A 22,679-nucleotide genomic window follows, 5' to 3' on the forward strand; every position below is an offset into this window, starting at 1 on the left:
GAACCGGTGTCCCTGCTGTTCAGAGCTCGTGCTCCCAAGTCAACTCTTAACCAACAAGCCACTCGGCCGGCCCACTCTCATTGTGGTTTTGATTTGCATTTCACTAATGACGTTGAGCATCTTTTCATGTGCTTATTGGCCATGTGTATTGAATTAGGTTATTTGTCATCTTGCTGAGTTCTAAGTATTCTTTATATGTTCTGGAGGCAAGTCCCTTATTAGGTGTGTGATTTGAACGTATTTTCACCCATTCTGGGAGTTGTCTTTTCCCTTTCTTGATGGTCTCCTTTGGAGTGCAAAAGTTTTTAATTTGGATCAAGTCCAATTTCCCCATTTTTTCCTTTGGTTGCCATGTTGGTGTCATTTCTAAGAACCACTGCCCAATCCAAGGTTATGAAGATTTCCCCCTATGTTTCCTTCAAAGAGTTTTATTGTTTTAGCTCTTACATGTAGGTCTTTGAGCCACTTTAAGTTTAAGTATATGGCGGAAGGTAAGGATCCACCTTCATTCTTTTGCATCTGGGTATCTAGTTGTCCCAGCCCCATTTGTTGAAAAGGCCATTCTTTACCCCACTGAGTGATGTTGGCCCCCTTGTCAGAATTCAGTTGACTGTAAATGTGAAGGTTTATTTCTGGGCTCTCAATTTCTCTTCCACTGATCTAAATGTCTGCCCTCATGCCAGAACCGCACAGTTTAATGGCTATAGGCTTGCAGTGCTTTTTGAAATCAAGAAAATGTCAGTCCTCCCACTTTGCTCTTCCATATGAATTTGAGGATCAGCTTGTCCATTTCCGGGCTGCCTTTTATTCTAAACAATATCAATGATAAAATCTTCCATCTCCCACCACCACATCCTACCCTGGGGTGCCTCTGGTCGAGTATGGACTGAAGGGCTGAAGTGCTTTTGTTGAAGCCCTGGCCCCACTGTTTACTAGCTGTGTGATCTTGAGCAAGTTACTGGACCTCTCTGTGCCTCACCCATCTGTAAAATGTGTAAAATGTGGGTGATGAGTGTACCTATCTCATGGAGTTGCCGTGAGGATGAAATAAGCAAATATAGGTGAAGGGCTTCATTGCCTATAATAAGAGCTCAGTAAATATTTGCTACCGTTATGAGTTGCATGTTATTTCTTTTAAGCCTTGCAACAGCCCCAGAAGATAGGTGTTCTCAGCTCTGCCGGCACATGAAATACTCTTAGGGAGTTTTGAAACATACCCTTAACCAGGGTCCCAACCCCAGAAATTCTGATTGGGTAGGTTCAGGATACCACCCGGAAAACTGTTTTTATTTTTTAACTCCCCAGATAATTTTAAAGGGAAGTGGGCTAAGGACTGCTGTTAAACGTGACTGTGGAAGCACCTGGTTTCCTCCCCACCCCATGGCCACTTTCGTGGACCCAGTAAGGACATGTCCCCTGCCGTCAAGAAGTTGACAGCTCCGCTTGCGAGCAAGCAAAGAGATATGCCAGCGAAGAAGTCAAGGATGGTTAAGTGACAAGTTATCGACAAAACACAAGATGTGACGATGCAAAATGAAGTATACATAGCCTGATCCTGAGAGCTCGGGAACAAAGCGAGACCCAGGGGGTGGGCGGCAGGCTGAGACCACCATGTTTGGAGTCCCACCACGTGAGCTGCTGTAAAACGAGAATCCATAGGCCTCCTTCACAGGATGGCTCTGAGGACGAAATGAGCTCATCAATGAGGATATGACTCTGTTAGTTCCTAGAGCTGCTGTAACAAATCGTCACACATTTCATGGCTTAAAACCACCCAGATTTATTATCTTGCAGTTCTAGAGGCCAGAAGCCCTAACATGAGGGTGTTGGCAGGACGCTAGAGGACACGGTTTCTGGAGGCTCTGCAAGAGTCTATTTCTGTGCCTTTCTGACTTTCTAGAGGCCACCTCCATGCCTTGTCTTGTAGCTTCTTTCTCCATCTTCAAAGCCAGCAATGTGGCATCTTCGCATCTTTCTCTCTCTCTGACCTTTGCCTTTGTCATCACATCTCTGAACTCTGACTCTCCTGCGTCCCTCTTACAAGGACCCTTGCGATGATGTTCGGCCCCCTGAATAATCCAGGACAATCTCCCCATCTTAAGATCCTCACTTGATACCATCTGCAAAGTCCCTTTGCTCTGTGAGGCCACCGACTCACAGGTTTCAGGGATTAGGGCATGGGCATCTTTGGAGCCATTATTCTGCCAATCGCAATGAAGATGGTTAACGTTCATGGATCCCTTCTGATCCGCCAGGCACTGTGCTTTATGTACCAGGCCACAGGGCCACTCTCGGGGAGGTAGCATCCTTATTTTATCAGTGGGGCACCAGAGGCCCCCAGAGCCTCATGGCAGAGGCAGGGCCAGGACTGAGGCGGGTGTGACTGTCTTGACCACACATGCACACCTTCCCTTGGGAACGGCGAGGGCAGCATTCGGGACCCAGGAAGTGTCAATCAACATTAGAGCTGGAGGAGCTGTCAGAATCAATTGTGATTAGCACAAAATAAACTGGGCCGACTAGGAGCTGAGACAGCGAGAGACAGGGGTAATGGTCTTCTAGGAGGCGGGATGGCCGAGACAAAGGCCTCAGTCAGGACTGGAACGTTTGGAGTCAGAGAGGGGCCTGGCCGGGAAGAAGGCTGCAACTTGTGGAGAGGCCTGAGAGAGCCTTGAGTGCTGAGCTTCGGTATCTAGACTTGATTCCTTAGGCATGGGGAGCCACAGACGGTGTGTGAGCAGAGGAGAAACATGAGAAAGAGGATGGTTAGAAAGGCTGTCCCTAACGGGCCTAAATGCCCATCACCCTCACCCATGGCAGCTTTTCTATGCCCCTGCTCAGGGCCCAGGGCATTCCTGGGGGCCATCTGGCCCAGTCCTTTTGGAAAGCACCAGAGCTACCGGCACCTCTTTCCTGTGCCCGGGGACCCCTTGGTAGCCGGAAGCAGTGCATTGTAATGCTGGCCTCCAGGATTTCCTGCAGCGACCCAGGGGCCGGATGGGTCTTTGTGAAAACCCTCCCCAGAGAGCCCTGTTGCTGTTGAGCCAGGGTCAGGCCCAGGAGGTGGCAGGAGGGGTGTTTTCTCAAAGCAAATGGGGCCTCTGGGAGAGGGTCTTGCAGGAAGTGGGTGTCCTCTGCTTATTGGGCCATATGGGGGCTCTGGAACCCCATCTAGCAGCTCCCCCAGTTCTGGGTGAGGGGTACCTCCCAGTGTCTGCTGCACTGAGTGGGTGCTGAGCTGGGCTCTGACCTGCAGGTGGGCCTGCATCTCCTGACCCTGGCTGGCTGTTGGCTCCTCTGCTCTTTGCATCCATGTCAGCAGAAATGACATCTGAAACATCAAGAACCTTCATGGGGGCTGTGTCCCCCTCCTCATCAGGAGGGCCCCTCTCCCCTATGCCTATATTCCACAGGCTAGGGGCACAACCCCAGCACTGAGGACTTGGGGTAGGGGTGAATTGTGAAATGTCACTGCCTTGGCCCTCTCTCGTGACAGCCAGATCTTGTCACTCCCAGCCTCAAACCAGCTTTTGACTGAGGCAGGGATACACATTGGCCAAAACGGAATTTTATTAATACAAATAGTGTCCACCCTCTGCCTAGCAGACAGAGGGGCCTCAGTAAGTGGATGTAGGCGGACAGGGGAGGATAGTGGGGGAGGGAAGATATCCTGCTGCCTCTCCCTTCCACGGTGACCTCCCCGAAAGGCCCTGTGGCCGCAATGCCCCAGGGGCACATCCAGCTCTGCTTCAGCCTCTAAAACCCAGCCAAGGCCATATAGCATTTCCTGTCACCAAACATCCAAGGTCAATCTGTGTTCCCTGTGGCCTGGATCCAGACGGCACCCCAATTGTTCTGATAAGAAACTCACTGAGGGGTTGGGGGAGTGACCAGGGCTGGGGCGGATGTCAGGGACCGATTTCTGCCCTGGGATGACTGGAGGAAAGTCCTCTGAACCTCCCAACCCTCTTTTGTCCCTCAATCTCATCACCTGGAACACCCTGTCCCTTTGCTCTGCCCACCAGGGAGCCTTTGGCATGAGCTGCTGGTTGGATTCTCGTTACTGCAGAGCCACAGACAGACTGGGATGCTTCCATCTACCTTTAAAATGCCTCTGAGCCCTGCTCAGTTTCCTGTGGACCACAGGAAAACGTGGGGGAAACCAAACAAATCGGGTTGGAAGTCTGGCTGCGTGACCCTCAGCGAGGGGCGTGCCCCCTCTGGGCGCCATAACCTTACCTGGAAAGTGTCCCTCCCCCCCAGAGGTGACCTGTGGTGTTCACCTCTGTGGGGGGTGTCTCCCCTCACCCTCAGTCCAGCTGGAGGATGGGGTGTCTGTGGGCTATGCTTTCCAGCGCCAGGAAATCCACCACCTCCCTGGCCTGTGGACCAGGGTTCACCTTAGTGGCCATCAGATAGTCAAGGAAAATGAGAGCGGCTATTAACTGAGCACCTACTGTGTGTGGGCCTGTGCCAGGCCACCACACTGGGAGTTGTATTTGACCCTCACCATCGTAGGAGGCAGGTACTGTCACTGCCACATTACAGATGGAACACTCAACCTCTGGGAAGGGTCAAGGCTGAGGTCACTCAGCTGGGACTGGGCTGGAAGCAGGGACATCTGTCTTCACCTTCTTTGAGGGCTCTGTGGGTCCCCCTCCTCAGTGTAGGCACAGTGCTGCCCTCAGAAAGACTAGGGGGGAAAAAAAAGGCTAAACAATAAATGAAATGATTTCTAGTTGCAGATGTGCCACACAGGGGACCTCCAATGGGCAATCAGGGAGCACCTCTCAGAAGAAGTGACGTTGTCATTTACACCACACTGACCCCTGAGAACAAGGCATAGCTTTGTATTGAGAGAGGACAAGCACTCCAGGAGCCGCTGGGACAAAGGCTCTGCCAAGAGGCTGACATGGCCTGCCCGCCTGGAGGGCAGCAAATGCAGACCCCCCAGGGCCTGAAGGGTAGGGCAGGAAAGCCAAGTGCACTCCACCTGAGCCCACCCTGTGCAGGGTGCTCTGGGAGAGACAAAGACGCCTAAATCAGGTTTCCTGTCTTTGAGGAAATTCCAATTAGATGTGAGGTGAGATGTAGAGGTGTGATAAGGTGACTAACAATGGCAGGCAGGGGAAAAAAGTAAGCAGGACCAGACGGTGAGGGCACGCAAAAGCCCAGAGGTGGGTGAGGCCCTGCCGGGGCTGAGGACAACCGAGACCTCCTTTAGGCCTCGGTTCTGGGCATGGTGGGGGTGAGGAAGGGAGGGGAGGTGTGGCTAGGACCCGGACAACAAGAGGGGGTAGCCAGGCTGTTGTATGAGTTTCCTATGGCTGCTGTAATACAATAAATGACCACAAACGTGGTGGCTTAAAACATCACAGATTTATTCTGCAGCTCAGAAGTCTGACGTGGGTCTCACTGGGCTAAAATCAAGGTGTTGTTAGCAGGGCTGCATTCCTTCTGTAGGGTCCAGAGGAGAATCCATATCCTTACTTTTTCCAGCTTCTGGGGGTCGCCCACATTCCTCGGATTATAGCCCCTTCTTCCATCTTGAAAGCCAGCAGCTTACCAACTTCAAATCTCTCTCTCTGGTCCTGACTCTCCTGCCTCCTTCTTCTAAGGACCTTGTGATTACATTGGGGGCACCCAGGTAGTCCAAGACAATCTCCCCATCTCAAGATCCTTCACTTAATCTATTTGTAAAGTCCCCTTTGCCATCTAAGGTCACAAATTCACAGGTTCTAGGGATTAGGGCATGGACATCTTTGGGGGCCATTATTCAGCTAACCACAGGTTGAATGTCAAGGTCAGTTTTTCCAAGGGCTGGATATCCAGGACCCCAAGGTCAGGGTGGGTGACAGGGAGCACTGCTGCCTACAGGGACTGGAGACATCTGAGGAGCCATAGAGAATCACCATAGAATATGACAGTCACATGCAACCAACACAGACAGATGTGGTGTGATGGGACCATGGAAGCCCCGGAGTCTAGAATGAGAAGCCCTGGTTTGGCCTCTTACTATCTTTGTGACCTGGGACAGGTCAACTCTACCTCTCTGAGCTTCACTCTCTACAGGTGAAGGGCGGGGGCATCAGAGGCCTGCCTTTCAAGGGCTTCGGACGGTGGAGGGGACAATGGATTGCATTATAAATTGCATGCTGCAGTGCCCAGCACATAGCAATGCTCAGCCTGTGGTTGGGCACCCTAAACTGGGCCCTGGGAGATGGCGCCACCTGGAGTGAAACGATTCATCCTAGGACCATCTCAAAAGGTGAGAAAGTAATGGGTGTCCCAAGCAGAATAACTCTGGTGACAGCAAAGAGACCAGAGACCTCACTGTGGCACATAGTATGTGTGTGATGGATGTGTGTCAAACGAATGAGCAAGTGGGGCAAGGGGAACCAGCAGAGGGACCTGGGTCCTGCACAGGGGAAGGGTCTCTGTCCAGGGACAGAGCCATCAGCTGGGTTGGGGGTGGGGCGGAGGCCTGGAGCTTGGCCCAGGCCTGCTCTCCAGGAGATGCCACTTTCACTGCAAAGGTCCTTTAATCTGATGAATGGCAGGGAGCTGGCTGTGGACCAGCCTGAGGCTGCTCGGGGGAGGGGCACCTGCAGAGCCCACATGCTGGGGCAGTGACCACTAGATGAAAGGGGGCCTCTTGTCCCCAGGGGACAGCCCCAGGATTGGCTGGTGTTCCCAGCAGGTGGCCGCAGGTCCAGGGCCACAAAGTCCCTGAACCACCAGGAGCCATGTGACTAAGCTCAGAGACAGTGGATGCAAAAAGAGATGATGAGTGGAGAGGGGGCGGCCCTTCTGCTTGGGACCCCTAGGGTCCCCCCCCGCCCCCGCCCAGAGTAGCCCCCACAGAAAGACTCACCAGCCACCCAGAGTGGCCACAGGCCTGATGGTTTACCACATGCAATTGTGTGCCTGGACAAGCCATGACTCACACCTAAGGGATGCTCACATTTCATGAGCACTTACTATGTGCCAGGCCTGTGCTAAGGCTGGAGACAGTCAGTGTAGCCTGGGGTTAAGTAAGAGCACATGCTGAGAGCCAGGGTGCCTGGGTGTGAGTCCTGCCTCTGTCATGTGCTAGCTGTGTGACCCTTAGCCGCTCTGTGCCTCAGTTTCCCCACCTGTCAAGTGGGGATAGAGTAGTGCCAACCTCATAGGGTTGTGATGATGATTAAGTGAGTCAACCCATGTATAAAGCCCTTAGAAGGGGCCCTCGCCTGGGGCCTGGCCAGGTCTTTGTAAGCATTAGCTATTCTTATTCCATTGGCATGATGTGACAGTCCCCACTGTCACACGAGTAGAGTGCTGACTGCATGTGTACCTGGGACCTCCTAACGGAGCGGAAGGAGCACCAAGCCCTCAGCGGTGGAGGCCATGGTGCATGGGCCGAGTCTCTTTCCCAGCCTGCTGGCTTAGCCCGTTCACTCCAACCCACACCTATTAAGTCAGGATGCCTAGATCTGGTGATGGGACGGAGGCAGACGTGGCCCTCCGCCTCAGAGTTTGGCTGGAGAGAGGGGACTACCATATAAGAAACAATCAAAAATCGAAAATGGATTGGGATTTAATTCCCAAAATGGTCGCCTTAGAAGTAGTGATCCTTAAGATTCCGTCTCATGACGAGCTATGTCAGCATCCGGGAGCCTGATGGAAATGCTGCACCTCAGGCCCACCCGAGACTTCTTGGGCCTGAATGTGCCTCTCCACAAGGCCTCCATGCTTGTCTGAGAAGCATAGGGGTAGACACGGATACAGGAGGCAAAGTTGGGTGGCCCAGTTGGCCGGGGTGTCTGGGGAGACTTTGGGAAGCGGGTGTCTGTGGAGCTGAGCTGCATAAGATGATCTAACTCTGGAGAAGCAGACGGCAGAAGGCCGACGTCGTAGTGATGGGGACAGCTGTTCTCAGGGCCTCGCCAGGAAGAGCCAGACGGGGGCTGTGCATGTTGGCCGGGTGGATCGGGGACACCACAGCCTGGGCCAGACCAAAGGGATGGACTGCCTCTATCATCAATATTCGTAATACTTCTTACAAATAGTAACAGCTGGCACTGTGCTAAACACTTTCCACATAGCAACTCATCGGCTGTGCCAATAGCTTGGTGCTGGAGGCACCATCATGACTCCATTTTATAGATGGAGAGAGGGAGGTGCAGCAAGGTGGAGGGACCTGCCCGATGGTCACTCAATTTCTAAATGGTTGAGCCAGGATATAAACCCAGCTATCCTGGCTACAGAGTCCTTGCTTTTGGCCAGTCTCCCCGAACAGCCTCTCTGGGGACACTAGGGAGCCACAGATGGCTTCAGGGCAGGAGGGGTGATGTGAGCAAAATGGAGTTTTGGAAGGCTGGAGGTGGCAGTAGCATGCTGATGGGTTGGCTGGGGGAACACGTGTTTGTGTGTGGGGTGGGGTGGGAGATGAGGGTGGGAAGGGCAGAGGGGAGGCTTCTAGGGGAGAATGTCTCCCCCCCCATCCAGGCAGGAAGTGGTGCAATGGCCTGTGGGAGGGGTCAGCAAAGCTGAGACACAGCCGAGGATCAAGGTCTCAGGAGAATTTGAAGAAAGAGCACACGGTCTACCCATGGCCGCTGAGATCTAGGAACAAGAGGCCAGGAGCTAAGGCCTCAAGAGAGATTTGGCCGTCTGAGGACAGAGGCCTGCCTGGAGCTGTGAGCGGGGTTTCCCTGGCTTGTTTTTGCTGTTTTTTGTACCTCCTCTGCCTGTGAGTCAAAGCAGAGTTCCTGGGAACTCCCTGCTGACCTGGCCTCCAGAGGACCCCCATCAGGCCACATCCTGCCCCTGATGGGAGCCCAGGCTCTCCAGGCAGCCTCATGGGGATACCACTTGGCCTCCCCTCCTCTCAGATCTATTAAAATCCTGCCCAAGGGTTGGGGAGAGGATGTCAGTCTGCAAAGAAGGCCAAGGTCACGCCTGGTCTGCTCGTGACATGTGTCCTGGGGGAGGGGCCTGCTTACCTAGCCCCATGGGCTCAGAAATTGGCCAGCCTGGGCTCATGGCTGACCTTGGGCGGGTTTCTTAGCTTCTCTTGGTTTCCTTCTCTGTAAACACGGGGAGATTAATAATCATAATTGTTAAAAGATCCCCATGTGATGGGATTGTTTTGAAGATTTCTTGAAGATAATGAATATGAAGGTCAGAGTAGCCTACGACAGTCTCATTACCATTTTTCCTGGCAGGGTTTTACCTAAGGGACTGGGGAGATCAAACTCATAATCATAAAGCGAGTCATTCATGGATTAACAAATGTTTGTTGAGTGCCTACTCTATTCTGGGGGCGTAGGGGACAGAGCCGCACCTGAAAATAAGCAGACAAAACCCCCGAGCCTCTCCAACTTTCATTCTGGGGATTGTGCACCCAGCCCTGTGCTAAGTGCTTCCGTGTATCATCTCATTTAATCTTCACAGAGATCTTACAAAGAGGGCACTCTTATTATCGGATTCTCTCTCCTCCCTTTTTAAAAACTTGAGGCAAAATTCACATCACATAAAATCCACCACTTTCATGTGTACAATTCAGTGGCATTTAGTCCATTCACAAGGTCATGCAACCATCACCTCAATCTAATTCCAGAACATTTCATCACCCCAAAAGGAGACCTCATACCCACTAGCAGTCACTTCTGGTTCCTCTTCCCCCAGCCCCTAGCAACTTTTAACCTCCTTTCTGTCTCTATGGATGCGCTTATCCTGGACATTTCATATAAATGGAATGTTACACTTTGTGACCTTTTGTGTCTGGCTTCTCTCAATAGCATGGTTTATTCCTGTTGTAGCATGGGTCAGGACATCACTCCTTTTGATGGCTGTGTAATACTCCATTCTGCGGATTAACTACATTTTGTCTGTTCATTCTGTTGATGGACATCTGAATTGTTTCCACTTTTTCATTTCCCACTGTAAAGACAAGGAAACTGGGGCCAACCCAGCTACTGGCCCAAGGTCAACACCTGCTTCTGACCCAGCAGTTTCACTTTTAGCATTTACCCAAGAGACACGAGAAGCCACATCCACACCAACAGCTGTACACGAATGTCTATTGTGGCTTCATTCCTAATGACCCCCACACTGGAAACAATCCAGATAGCCATCAACAGGGGACAGATAAATACCCTGTGGTGTCAGCATAGAATGGAACACCACTCATCAATAAAAAGGGAGGAATGGCCGATTCACACAGTAACTTGGAAGAGTCTCAAAAACCTTACGTGGAATGAGAGAAGTCAGGCACTGTGCATGCTGCATGACTCCATGTGTATAAAAGTCTGGAAAAGGCCAAACGACAGTGATAGAGAACAGAGCAGCAGTTTTCAGGGGCTGGGATCAGGGTTGGCTAGGGAGGGGCACAAGGGGAGATTTTGGGGGTGATGAAAAATGTTGATTATTTTGATAGGGGGGTGGCTATGCAAATATATACATGTGCCAAACTTACTTAAATGGATGCATTTTGTTATATAAATTATGCCTCCGTAAAGTCAGCTTAAGAAACAACAACAACTGTGTGTCCTAGCCTCACACACCCACAGCTTCTTCTTCATGCCCACCTCCTGGACCCCATTTTCTGGACCACAAAGCCTGGGCCCCTTTATTCCGCCTGGTCCCTGAGTTTGCAGCAGCTTTGAGCCCCCCGGTGCACGGCACACAGCAGACCCTGCTGGAAAACCTGGTTGGCAGGCTAACTGAGGCCCCCTGGACTGGGGGCAGAGCACAGGTCTCAGAGGACTCCATTTAGAACCCAAGCCCAAAGCCACGCAGCTAATTACTGCAGGGACTGGAAGCCAGGTCTCTACCTGGGCCCTGCGATTCTGTCCACCGGCTCTCTGCCCTCGTGGTATAGACGGGTCTATGCAGCTGGGCAGTGTCAGCTCAGGAGCATTTTCTGAGGCTCAGCATTTATCTCCTGCAGTCCTGCAAGCACCCTTCCAGTTGGCCACCTTCTCTCTCTACCTTGCAGATGAGGAAACTGAGGTCAGAGAGGTGACATTCCTTGACCTGGTCTCACAGCTGGCAGATGGAGGACCCAGGACTCAAACGCAGGCCACAGGTGGCTGGCCCGAGTGCGTGTCCACCTCACGGGCTTCCTCATTGCGCAAAACATTGGCCCTGAGCGAATCTGGGTCAAAACTTAAGACACTGATGTTGCGACGTGCGGCACCTGGCTTCTGGGTGGCTGGGGGGGACCAGTGACGATGAAGGCAGCATGGCTGGTGAGGCCTTCGAGAGTCTGTGTGTGTGTTGGGGGGGAGGTCTCTGTGGGAGTTATGCTGAGTGTCACTGTGCACTGCATGTCTCCATGTGCGTGAGATCTTGTGTCTGTATCTATGTGTGTACATCTCTGTGTGTATGTCTGTACATCTGCTTGTCTCTGTCTCTGTCTCCTTGTGTCTGTATATCTGTCTCTCTCTGGTATCTCTGTCTCTATATCTCGGTCTGTCTCTCCGTCTGTCTTTCTCTGTCTCAGTCTGATGGTTCTGTCTCTGCACTGTCAAAAAAAAATCACATCCCCTCCCTGCCTCTGGCTCCTGTGGGAAGAAAACTCTTGTCAGGGCGAGGGCTTGAATGAGGGGGACGGGCCCTCCCTGACCTGGCGCGGCTCCTTCCCAGGCCGGCTCTGGCGCCTCTGGGCTGGCGGGAGAGGCATTCAGCCCAGGAAGGCCAGGGCCTGGTGGGCAGGCCTTTCCTGGGACGGGGCCACCCACTCCCTGGCCCCCACAGCTGGCTGGCTTTCTTCTTTGATGCCTTTGGGATGAACTCTTCCTGGGTTTCCAGGGCCTTAATCCTGGGGGTAAGCCCTTGCCTGCTGTTCCCCAGGCAAGCACCTCTGTGCCCTAGGATTCTACGGGGCAGTGGTGGGAGGATTCCCCTTGGTGCTGTCTCTGCGCTCCTCGACCCTCCCAGCCAATCCCACACCGTCCTCTCCTCTGATCCTCCATCACTCCCTGCCCTTTGTTTGTACTTCTTGGTCCCTGTTCGTGTGAGCTGCTAGTGTGGCCCTAACAGCTTGAGGGTGGAAGCCGTTGGCCAGATCCCAGAGGTCAGAGCCCCCAGGACAAAGCTGGCCTGAGCTGGACTCCAGAGTCACCAGCCTGCCCAGATGAGCCATGTATGAGTCTGCCAAAAAGATAGGCAGCCCAAGGCCAAGCAGGCATGGCCTTGGGGGACCACCAACCCAGGTTCTCAGCCCAGCTACCCCATTTACTGCATGTCAATTACTGCATGTCTTCAAGTTCAAGGTGATCATCTCCAGGTGAAGGCGAGAGGCCTGAGCCTACAGGGTAACCAGGAAGGCTGAGACCGCAGACAAGGCCCAGGGCCACACAGATGTCTTCAAAAAATGTTAGCTCCTCATTACACCCCAACCACCCTGACTAGCAAAGGTGGTGCTCTGCCAGCTATGTCTACCCCTTAATGTGAAGACAAGCCTGTGCTCAGAGTTTTCCAGTGGTTCCTCACAAAATGTTATTCCAACTGATACTTATAAAAACTAATACACTGATATCTACAGTGCATCGTCCCAGTCTCCTGAGATTACATCGAGGGCAGGTAGTTTCCATCCCAAAACCGCACAGAGACGACTCTCCACTTGTTCACTTAGGCCAGTGTGGGAAGGTATCTGGCCTGGGAGAAGAAAAGGTGGCAGGCAGGACTGGCTGCCTGGAGGAGGGGGCCTGTTAGGGGGTCACGGGATAGTAGCGCAGGATGGAACAATCTATAACTGCAGCCCCTGCCGAGTGCACTTGACCCCCTCCCCACCTCTGTTGTGTCAGAAGCTGTATGTGTATTCCTGGCTGGGCCTGCAGGCTGGCACCAGATTCCGCACACCAGGGTCCCAGCAGCTGGGAGGGTGACAGCTGGGCCCTGCCCTGGGGACAGGTTCCAACACGTTCCCTTCCAGGGTGGAGGCAGAGACAGTACAGAGGGAGGAGGGGGCCCTCAAAGGGCCAGGGACAGGGCGTTGGGACAGCTGGGGTTCTGACTGTCCTGGGTCCGAGTCCAGGCTTGTCCTGGGTATGCTGGCAAATGACTGGACACGTCCCTTCCCTCACCTGCAAAAGGCTGATGATATTGACTGCAGGAGGTTGTTGTGAGTATAAAATAAAAGTCCGTGATGCTGAATGAAATTGAATGAAAGGATTCTCTCCGTAGCACGTCATGCAATGACCTGCTTTCACATATCAGCTCTAAGAGGTTGGTGCTGTTATAATTATTCCCAGTTTACAGAGGAAGTGAGTCACAGAGAGCTTCAGACATTTTAGCTGGTCATCAGCTGCAGGGCTGGGATGTTCTTGCATTAAGTTTTGGTGTCTATATGGCTGGTCTCCTGGCTGGATTTTTATAGGCTCCCTGAGGCCGTAATTTTTGCAGCTGGCAGGGAGCCCACTCAATAAAACAGTTAGGGAATCAATGAGTGAATCAATGAATGTTAAGCTGTGTGACCCCAGGCAAGCCCCTTTACCTCTCTGGGCCTGCAATTTAATCTGTCCGATGAAGAGCGGGTGCACCCAGATTTAAAAAGCTTTTAAGTCAAACTCCAGGAACCCAGTGAAGAGAAATGCAGGTCAGGGCCTGAGCACAGGGACTTTCCAAATCCCCTGGTCAATTTTAGCCCTGTTCCCAGGGGACAAGTGACCCTTGCTCTGTCCTCAGCCAGGCCCATTCTCGGCAAGTTCTTTTTCTGGCTGTATGAACTCAGGCCACGTGCACAGCCGAAGTTAAACTCAAGAAGGCTGGACACGTGGCTGGGGCAGGGAGCCGGAGCAGATGGCAGGCCACCTGTTGAAGGGGTGGCTGTGAATCAGCAGCTCCCATCCAGCCACCCCTCTGCCGCCTGATCCCCTCCCTCCTGTCTGTCTCTGAGTTTGCCTCTCGCTCACTCTCCCATCTCCTTGCTGGGCCCCCACCGTGTTGACAGTGGGGGCTCTGGGCCTGGGATTCTCACAGGGGAGGGGAACCAGCTGAGGCTGGCGGGAAGACAAATATTCCCATAAGGCTCGGGGGAAGGTGGGACCCTGAGCAAGTGAAGGCAAGGGGGCTTTGTCCACCCTGCAGAGAGGACCCTGAGTGGGGCCATAGGTGATGCGGTGCCCCCGAGTCTCCCAACACTGCTGGCCTACCACTGCCCTCCAAGTCTTTGGGGATTTAATGATTTTGAAACTCCTATTATTATTAAAAAAAAAAATCACAAAGCAATATATATGCATGGTTCAAGGTAGAAACCTTTGAAAATACCCATCAGCCAAAAGAAAAAACACCATCATCTGTAGTCACACTGGACAGGTGTCCCTGCTGTCAGTCTTCCAGTTTTGTGGTTTTTTTCCCCCCTATGGACATGTATATAATTGTTTTATCCCACTTCCACTTTCAAAATATAGAGTTACTCTTCTTCTGCATCAATATGGAGGTAGCCTTGGCACGATTCTTTTTTTTTCATGGCCTCATTTTGGACGCCCACATCTTTATATAGGGCTCAGTCCCTTATCTACAATTCCGAAATTGCAAAAGCTTGAACAACCAAGTCTGGGTGTAAAAATTGGCCTGTAAAAATCTGCCCTGTACTGAATGAGGGTATTTATAGCCTCCATTTCCTTCTTCAGTACATAGATTCATATATTTTGCCACAGAGATATCAATGAGTTTGGTTAAGGGTACTGCCCCAGGCCCCACCACCGAGGTGTGAGGTAATGTTGGGCATGGGTTGCACGTTTTATACTTCTAAATCCACAGAATTCTTTTTTTTTTAAAGTCAGATATTTAATTAATTAATTTTTTGACATTCAATATTATTTTATATTAATTTCAGATGTACAGCATAGTGGTTAGACATTTATATGACCTAAAGAAGTGGTCCGCTTGACTAGTCTAGTACCCACCTGGCACTATACATAGTTATTACCATGTCATTTACTATATTCCCTGTGCTTTACTTTACATCCCCATGACTATTTTGTGACTACCAGTTTGTACTTCTTAATCCCTTCACTTTTTTCACCCTGCTGCCCTCCCATCTGTCACCCCAACAAATCTAGTCCCCATCTGACACCATACATAGTTATTACAACATTATTGACTATATTCCTTATGCTATACCCTACATCCCCCTGACTACAGTGTAACATCCAATTTGTGCTTCTTAACCCCTTCCCCTTCTTTCACCCACACTCCCAACCCCACTCTTATCTGGCAACCATCAAAATCTTTTCTGTATCGATGAGTTTGTTTTTGTTTTGTGTGTTAATTTTGTTCTTAGATTCCACATATAAGCGAAATCACATTGCATCTGTCTTTCTCTGTCTGACACTCCACTCAGCATAACACCTCCAGGTCCATTCATGCCACTGCAGATGGCAAGAACCCATTCCCTTCCACGGCTGAGCAGTATTCCACTGTATGTATGTACCACCACTTTATCCATTCTTCCATTGACAGACACCCAGGCTGCCTCCACATCTTGGCCATTGTAAACAATGCTGCAGTGAACATGTGGATGCACATGTCCCCTTGAAGTAGCATTTGGGTTTCTTCAGATAAACACCCAGAAGTGGGATTATTGGGTCCTTCTTTGTCTCTTGTTATAGCCTTTGTTTTAACGTCTGTTTTGTCTGGTATAAGTATTGCTACTCCAGCTTTAAAATTTTTTTTTTTTATTTTCATAAAGTATCTTTTTCCATCCCTTTCTGTCTCTGTGTGTCTTTCAATCTAAAGTGAGTCTCTTATAGGCAGCATATGTAAGGGTTTTATTTTCTTATCTGCTCAGCACTCCTATGTCTTTTGATTGGAGCATTTAATCCATTTACATTGAAAGTAATTGTTGATAGATGTGTAGCTATTGCCATTTTATTATTTATAATTTTGATTTTCTTTCTTTCCCATCTTAAGGAAGTCCCTCTAACATTCCTTGGTTGGGTGAATTGGGTTCCAGCTGAGTCAGCAGGGCGGAGCAGTGGCCTCGCCAGACCAATCAGATTCAGGTTTGGCCTGTGGGGGCGGGCTCAACATAGGAAAGATGGTACCCGCCTGCCAGCTGAATGGGAGGAGGACGCCTCACCGGGAAAATGCTGACTGTCCTCCAGTCCTCCCCCTGAAGCCACATACCTTAGTCTGTTCCCCATATGTCTCTGAAGCCCCCAAGTCACCATCCCTCTGCTGGAACCCAAGATGAGTGCCTGCCAGTGAATGAGTCTATGTGTGGGCCGTTTAAGAGGGCGTCTGGGTTTCTTGCAGCCCTCTGTCCCAGCTGAATGGTCAGAATCCCTGCTGTTTTTCACAGCCAGGTGTGGGGGCTCCTCTTCCCGGCACCAGTATTCCGGGCTGGGGATCCTGGTGTGGGTGGCTGGGGTTCCTTGCTCCTCCATAGGGAACCCTCACAGCCGACATATCCCTCCTGACTCTCAACCGCCACCGGGAGGTTTGGGGCCCGATCCACATCTCCACCCCTCCTCCCAGTCTCGCTGTGGCTTCTTTATATTTTTAGTTATAGGACTTCTGTTCAGCTAGACTTCAGATGGTTCTCCAAGTTGATCGTTCTATAATTTAGTTGTAATTTTAATGTGTTCATGGAAGGATGCAGGGACAATGTTTATCTGCTCCGCCATCTTGGATCTCCCTCGTAAGATTTCATTCTTTTTCACAGCCGGGTTATATTCCATTGTATATATGTACCACCTCTTTATTAATTCAGGGACACCCAGGTTGCCTTCATATCTGGTGATTGTAAATAATGCTGCAATGAACGTATGGATGAACACATCCCCTCAAAGTAGCATTTTGGGTTTCTTCTGATAAATACACAGAAGTGGGATTACTAGGTCCTTCTTTGTCTCTTGTTTAATAGCCTTTGTTTTAAGGTCTATTTTTTTCAGATATAAGTATTGCTACCCCAGCTTTTTTTTTTTTCATTTTTATTTTCATGAACTATCTTTTTCCATCCCTTTACTTTCAGTCTGTGTGTATCTTTTGATCTGAAGTGAGTCTCTTGTAGGCAGCATATGTATGGGTTTTGTTTTCTTATCCATTCTTTTGATTAGAGCACTTGCATTTAAAGTAGTTGTTGATAGATATGTAGTTATTGCCATTTTATTATTCATATTTTTAATCTTATTTTGTGTTAAAGAAGTCTTTCTAAGGTTCCTTTGTAATACTGGTTTGGTGGTAATGAACTCCTTTAGCTTTTTCTTGTCTGGGAAGCTCTTTATCTGTCCTTTGATTCTAAATGATAGCTTTTCTGGATAGAGTAATCTTGTAGGTCCTTGATAGAGTAATAGAATAATCAAGGTTGTAGGTCCTTGATTTTCATCACTTTGAATATTTCCTGCCAATCTCTTCTGGCCTGCAAAGTTTCTGTTGAGAAATCAGCTGACAGTCTATGGGAGCTCACTTGTAGGTAACTAACTGCTTTTCTCTAGCTGTTTTTAAGATTCTTTCTTTGTCTTTAACGTTTGGTATTTTAATTATGATGTGTCTTGGTGTGGGCCTCTTTGGGTTCATCTTGTCTGGTACTCTCTATGCTTCCTGGGCTTGAATATTCATTTTCTTTGCCAGGTTAGGAAACCTTTCCATCATTATTTCTTCAAGTAAGTTTTCAATTCCTTGCTCTCTCTCTTCTCCTTCTAGTACACCTCTGATGTGAATGTTGGTATGCTTGATGTTGTCTCAGGGGTCCCTTAAACTGTCCTCGTTTTTTTGGATTTTTTTCTTTTTGCTGTTCTGATTGGGTGTTTTATACTACCCTTATCTTGTAAATCACTGATTTGATTCTCTGCTTCATATAATCTACTGTTGATTCTCTCTAATGTATTCTTTATTTCTGTTACTGTATTCTTTATTTTTGACTGGCTCTTTCCTTGTTTCCTAGCTCTTTGTTGAAGTTCTCCCTGAGATCTTTGAGCACCCTAATAACCAGTGTTTGGAACTGGTCTCCATTTTGTTTAGTGTTTATTCTGGAGATTTGTTCTGTTTTTTTTTTTTAATTTTTTATTAGGGACATATTTCTTTGTCTCCCATTTTGACTGCCTCCCTGTGTTTGTTTCTATGTATTAGGTCGGGTTGCTATGTCTACCAATCTTAGTAGACTGGCCTTATGTAGTAGGTGTCCTGTGGGGCCCAGTGGCGCCGTCTCCCTGGCCACCAGAGCTAGGTGCTCCAGCTGTGTGCCTTGGGTGGGTTGTTTGTGTCCTCCTGTTGTAGCTGAACCTTGGTTGCTGTTTGCACATCAATAGGAGGGATTGACCCTTGGGCTCATTTTATTATTCATATTTTTGATCATTGGTTGTGAAGACTGGCCGTTACTACAGTGAAGGAGCTATTGGGGAGGGGCTGATCTTATAGAGCAGGATTTGCTTTAGCCAAGGCTCTTGTGCCTGCCCAGTGTGCCCTTTGGGTGTGTCATCTTTGGAGGTGGCCCAGTGATGCTCCGTTTCTGTTCACAGCTGGTCACCGGGCATGCCAACCCTTGCTTGGGCCACCTGGGAGGGGACCTGCTGTAGGTCAAGTTCAGCTGCAGCCTGTGCCCTGCCTGGGGCTACCTGGCATAAGACACAAAGCAATCCATAGATGGTCATCACTCGTGCCATGCTTGGAAATGCCTCAAGAGGCCAAGCCACAAACCAAGGCTGGCTGCCACTAGTGTGAGGGTTAGGGCTGCTCAGCCAGAGGTACAGGACATGCTTAAGTCAGATGCTGCTTGTTTGAGTTTTGTGAACCTTTGAGAGACTTTACAAAAGTCTGCAGCATGAGCCAAAGCAGGCAATTTGTGGGGAAAAAGCCACTGGAAGCAGCTGGGGTTTGCCTGCAAGTTGGGTGGGGCACGGTCTCAGGGAGTCACTAGGGCAGGGTGAATGAACGGCATTAGCCAGGTTGAAGGAGACTCAGATATGGCATCTGCCTGCATCTGTGCTCAGGGAGGGAGAGGGCTCAACAAAGAAACAATGGCTTTTGCCAGCTTCTCTGTCCAGGAGAAAGCTGCCTCTCCAGCCCTCACCCTAAAGCCAGACTATTCAGTTCCTCCCCATATGTCCCTGTGGCCTTTTGAGCTGCTGCTCCCAGTGCTGGAGCTCAGAGTGAATGAGTCCATCAGCGAGTAAGTCTGTGCACAGGCCTTACAAGAGGAGCACCTGGGAGTGTAGCTGCCCTCCATCTCACTCAGCCACAATCTCTGCTGGTTTTCACAACCAGGAATTATGGGGACTTCTCTCCCTGGCACTGGAACCCTGTGCTGGGGAGCCCGGTGTGGTGCTGGAACCCCTCACTCCTCTGGGGGGACCTCTGCATCGAGCTAGCCCTCCTGATTTTTAATGGTAACACGCCAGTGTGGGACCAACCCGTTCCACATCTCTGTCCCTTCTACCAGTCTTGAGGTTGCTTCTTCTGTATGACAGTAGTTGTAGGGTTTTGGTTCAGCTAGACCTCAGGCGATTCTCAATGATGGTCGTTTTGTAGTTTAGTTATAATTGTAATGTTGTCATGAGAGAAGGTGAGCACAGTGTTTGCCTACTCCACCATCTTGACCGGAATACCATATCCACAGAACTCTGAATTCTGGAACTCCTCTGGTATCAAGGAGATGTGTTTGGATCTTACTTGTTGGATGTAACACTCTCCACTGGTGTTTTGCATTTACACTCATGCCAACAGTGAGAGCAGGCGTTGTATCCAGTTTGCAGGTAGAGACGTAGAGGCTCAGGGGTACCCCTTGTGATGGGTCAGAATCAAACCCAGATCCCTGGCTGCCTCATTCAAGCACACACTGCCTCCCTCCTTGCTCTTTCCTGATACAGTTTGAGATGGCACCAATATCTGTGTTTTTCAAACTGTGGTCTATGGTCCACCTGTATCAGAGTCCCTGGATGCTCATTAAAAGAATGCAGATTGCGAGGCCCTGCTCAGGCCTCCTGACCCAGATCTCTGCGAGTGCCACAGGCATCAGCTTGCCAAACAGGCTCATGGCGCTTCTGGCGCCCATCAGGTTTGAGACCATCTGCCCTGGGCCCCAGGGACTGGGGTGAAAGGAAATGCTGTCCGACTGCTACTGGACATGTGCTTGGGCCTCCAGGGTTTCAGCTTTTGCCTCTGCGGAGAGCGTTCCAAGGGTATGTCAACCCTAACTGCCAACTCAGGAGCCCTGGGTCTCTGGGGCAGCCCAACGCCATGGCTGGGAATGGGCTCTGCAAACCAAAGTCATTAATCTTGGTTAACACAAGGGAATTGCAACTCAGTTCAGAAATGACCTTCCCTGACCGCTCCTTTCTCAGAGCCTGACCTTCCTGTATATTTCAGGGACATAGCACAAAGTTCCCGTGTGAGTGCTGCCATTCCCCGTCCCTCTGCCTCTTCTCAACAGAATAGCTGTATCTTTTATCTTAATTCAGCCTGCCCCTCTCCCTTCCCTGCCTTCCTTTTTTTTCCAGGAGTAAATCCACCCTTCCTCCTGCCCATCTATTCATCCACCCAGCCATTCTTCCTCTTTCCTTCCATCCATCCATCATCCATCCATCATCCATCCATCTACTTACCAACCACATACCTATCTATCCATTCATCCTGGCACCAAGTAGGTGCTCAATAAATTGTAATTGAATGAATACATGATGAGTTTCCCCAAACACAATCTATCTAGTGACGTTATGAAAAAAGATTCTGGCTAAATGAGTTCCTCACACCTCTCCTCATTCATCCATTTGTTTATTCATTGGTTTATTATTCAGCAAATGTGTGAGTACCCCCTAACTGCCAGGCTTAGGCTCTGGTGCTGGACATACAGAGTTGAGCAAAAACAGATGTCTGGCCCTTACCCTCATAGAACTTGCAAATTTGGGAGGAGACAGATGTTAATCGAATAACCACACTCATGAATCCATAATTGCAAACAGCAATAAGTGCCCAGAAGGAAAAGAAATCACCCAGAGGGGTCAGAGAGGGCTCCCATGAGGTCTGGAACTTCAATGCAGGAACTGAAGGATGAGACAAATGCCATCAGGAAAAGGGCACCTGTGTCAGGTGGCTCAAGAGGAGGAATTAAATAAAGGGACCTGGTCAATACAAGTGATAGCTTAGTTGCAAGAGCAAGCGGGAGATTAGGAACTGCGTGTACGGAGCTGCTGTCACCCTGGGATGGAGAGACAAAGAAGAGGCAGAGGTACTGGAGCTGCTGGAACCACAGAGGAAATATGGCTGTTTCTAAAAACACTGCCTAGAGATGGGGGGAAAGGATGGGGGGAAGGGAGGATGGAAAAGGGGAAAGATGGAGGTGGGGAGGGGGCAAGTGGGAGAGAGAGAGAGAGGTGGAGAGAGCAAGAAATGCCCTGGCTTCTCCCTCCGCCTTCTCTTCTGTCTCCCTACAGTGTCTCCATTGGCTGAAGCTAGTGGGAAGTCAGAAGGCAAGGGAACCTGGAAAGTGCCATTTATAGGGTCCACCTGCAGGGTAGAAGGGTAAGGAGTGGCTATGTCTGGCACAAGCAGGCATTAAATAGGCACAGAAGGGAGCGAATCAAGTTCTAGGCAATTAAAACGGCACATGCAAAGGCCCTGTGGTGCCCCTTAGGAAGGCACAATGAGCCCAAAGGGTCCTGGGGTCTCCTGGAGACATGGGCAGGGGCCAGCAAATAGGGAGTTTGATCTTTCACCTGAGAGGCATGAAACCTGAGAAGGATTTTAAGCGGGAGGGAGGCCACAACCAGATTTGCACTTTTGAAAAGACCACACTATCTCCTGGGGAGAGAGCAGATGTGAAGTGCCCCCCCCTAAAGGAATCAGGCAGGAGGCCAATGCAGCCCCGCCAAACCCACCCTCTGGCTCCTGGCTTCTACCCCAGGCCAGGGACCCTGCGACTCCTCCCCACCCTCTGGCCTCACAAACCCACAGAGGGAGGAAACCTCCAGCTTCTTATAATGAGGTGTCCGCTTCCTTGATCATCTGCTTCCTTCCTTTGAGATCTTTGCCTCCCCAGAAGAGGCCCCCTGCTCAGACTGCCTCATCTACCCTCTTACCCTCAACTAAGCCCCCCTAGCTGTGCACAGCCTGGGCCGGGGTGCCAGCCACCATGGCACCTGTTCACGGCTGTTTTTCACTTCTCCAGTGGCTCAGCTTTCAGATCTGATAAATATTAATGGCCAAGTAGGGTCGCGGATGGCCCCACTGGGAGATAGTCTTTCTGGAAGGCGCGTCAGGGTGCCCAGCCAGAGTCGAAATGGGACACCAGACCTAACTCCTAGTCTCCTTGGCTGCCCCCACCCCATCCCACTCGGGGGGCAGGCCTGGAGCCCCAGGAGACCACCAGAGTGTCAGATTTGATCTGACCAGAGCTGGCATCATGTGAGCTAGCCTCTGGGTCCCAAGAAAGAGATGGAGTCAGGAAGAAGTTAAGTTCTTGAATGAATGGGTGAGGGCACCATGGCCTCAAAATCACAAACCCCCATTTGCCAAAGGGGTGAAAGAGCTTTAGGCTGAGCGTTCTCCTCAAGACTCTGCATGTCAGGGTTGCCCTGGGCCTTGGACCTTCTATCTGTTAAATAAAGGGGTGGGCTGAAGAAGGTCCCAAGTATCGACTCTCTCCAAAAATATATACTTTGGTTTTTTTTTATTTTAATTTTTATTTTTAGATTTTATTGGGGAATTGGGGAAGGGGAACAGCCAAGTTGTTGTCCTTCAATCTTAGT

The 22,679-nt window shown here is 50.3% G+C and overlaps 1 protein-coding gene across 1 annotated transcript in view; it reads right to left on the minus strand.

Annotated features, from left to right (window-relative positions):
* Positions 1–1,822: 1,822 nt before the first annotated feature.
* The window catches only part of LOC109378263 (uncharacterized), a 29,309-nt gene continuing 8,452 nt past the window's right edge, over positions 1,823–22,679 (minus strand). The window contains exons 4-5 of the mRNA XM_019634701.1: positions 3,251–3,331; positions 1,823–2,705 (exon numbers count right to left, since the gene is read on the minus strand). Coding sequence (XP_019490246.1) covers positions 2,589–2,705; positions 3,251–3,331 — 198 coding nt within the window. The 3' untranslated portion in view covers positions 1,823–2,588. The remainder of the gene's footprint in view (positions 2,706–3,250; positions 3,332–22,679) is intronic.

The sequence above is a fragment of the Hipposideros armiger genome, unplaced genomic scaffold (assembly GCF_001890085.2).
Source record: "Hipposideros armiger isolate ML-2016 unplaced genomic scaffold, ASM189008v1 scaffold_19, whole genome shotgun sequence".
NCBI lineage: Eukaryota > Metazoa > Chordata > Mammalia > Chiroptera > Hipposideridae > Hipposideros > Hipposideros armiger.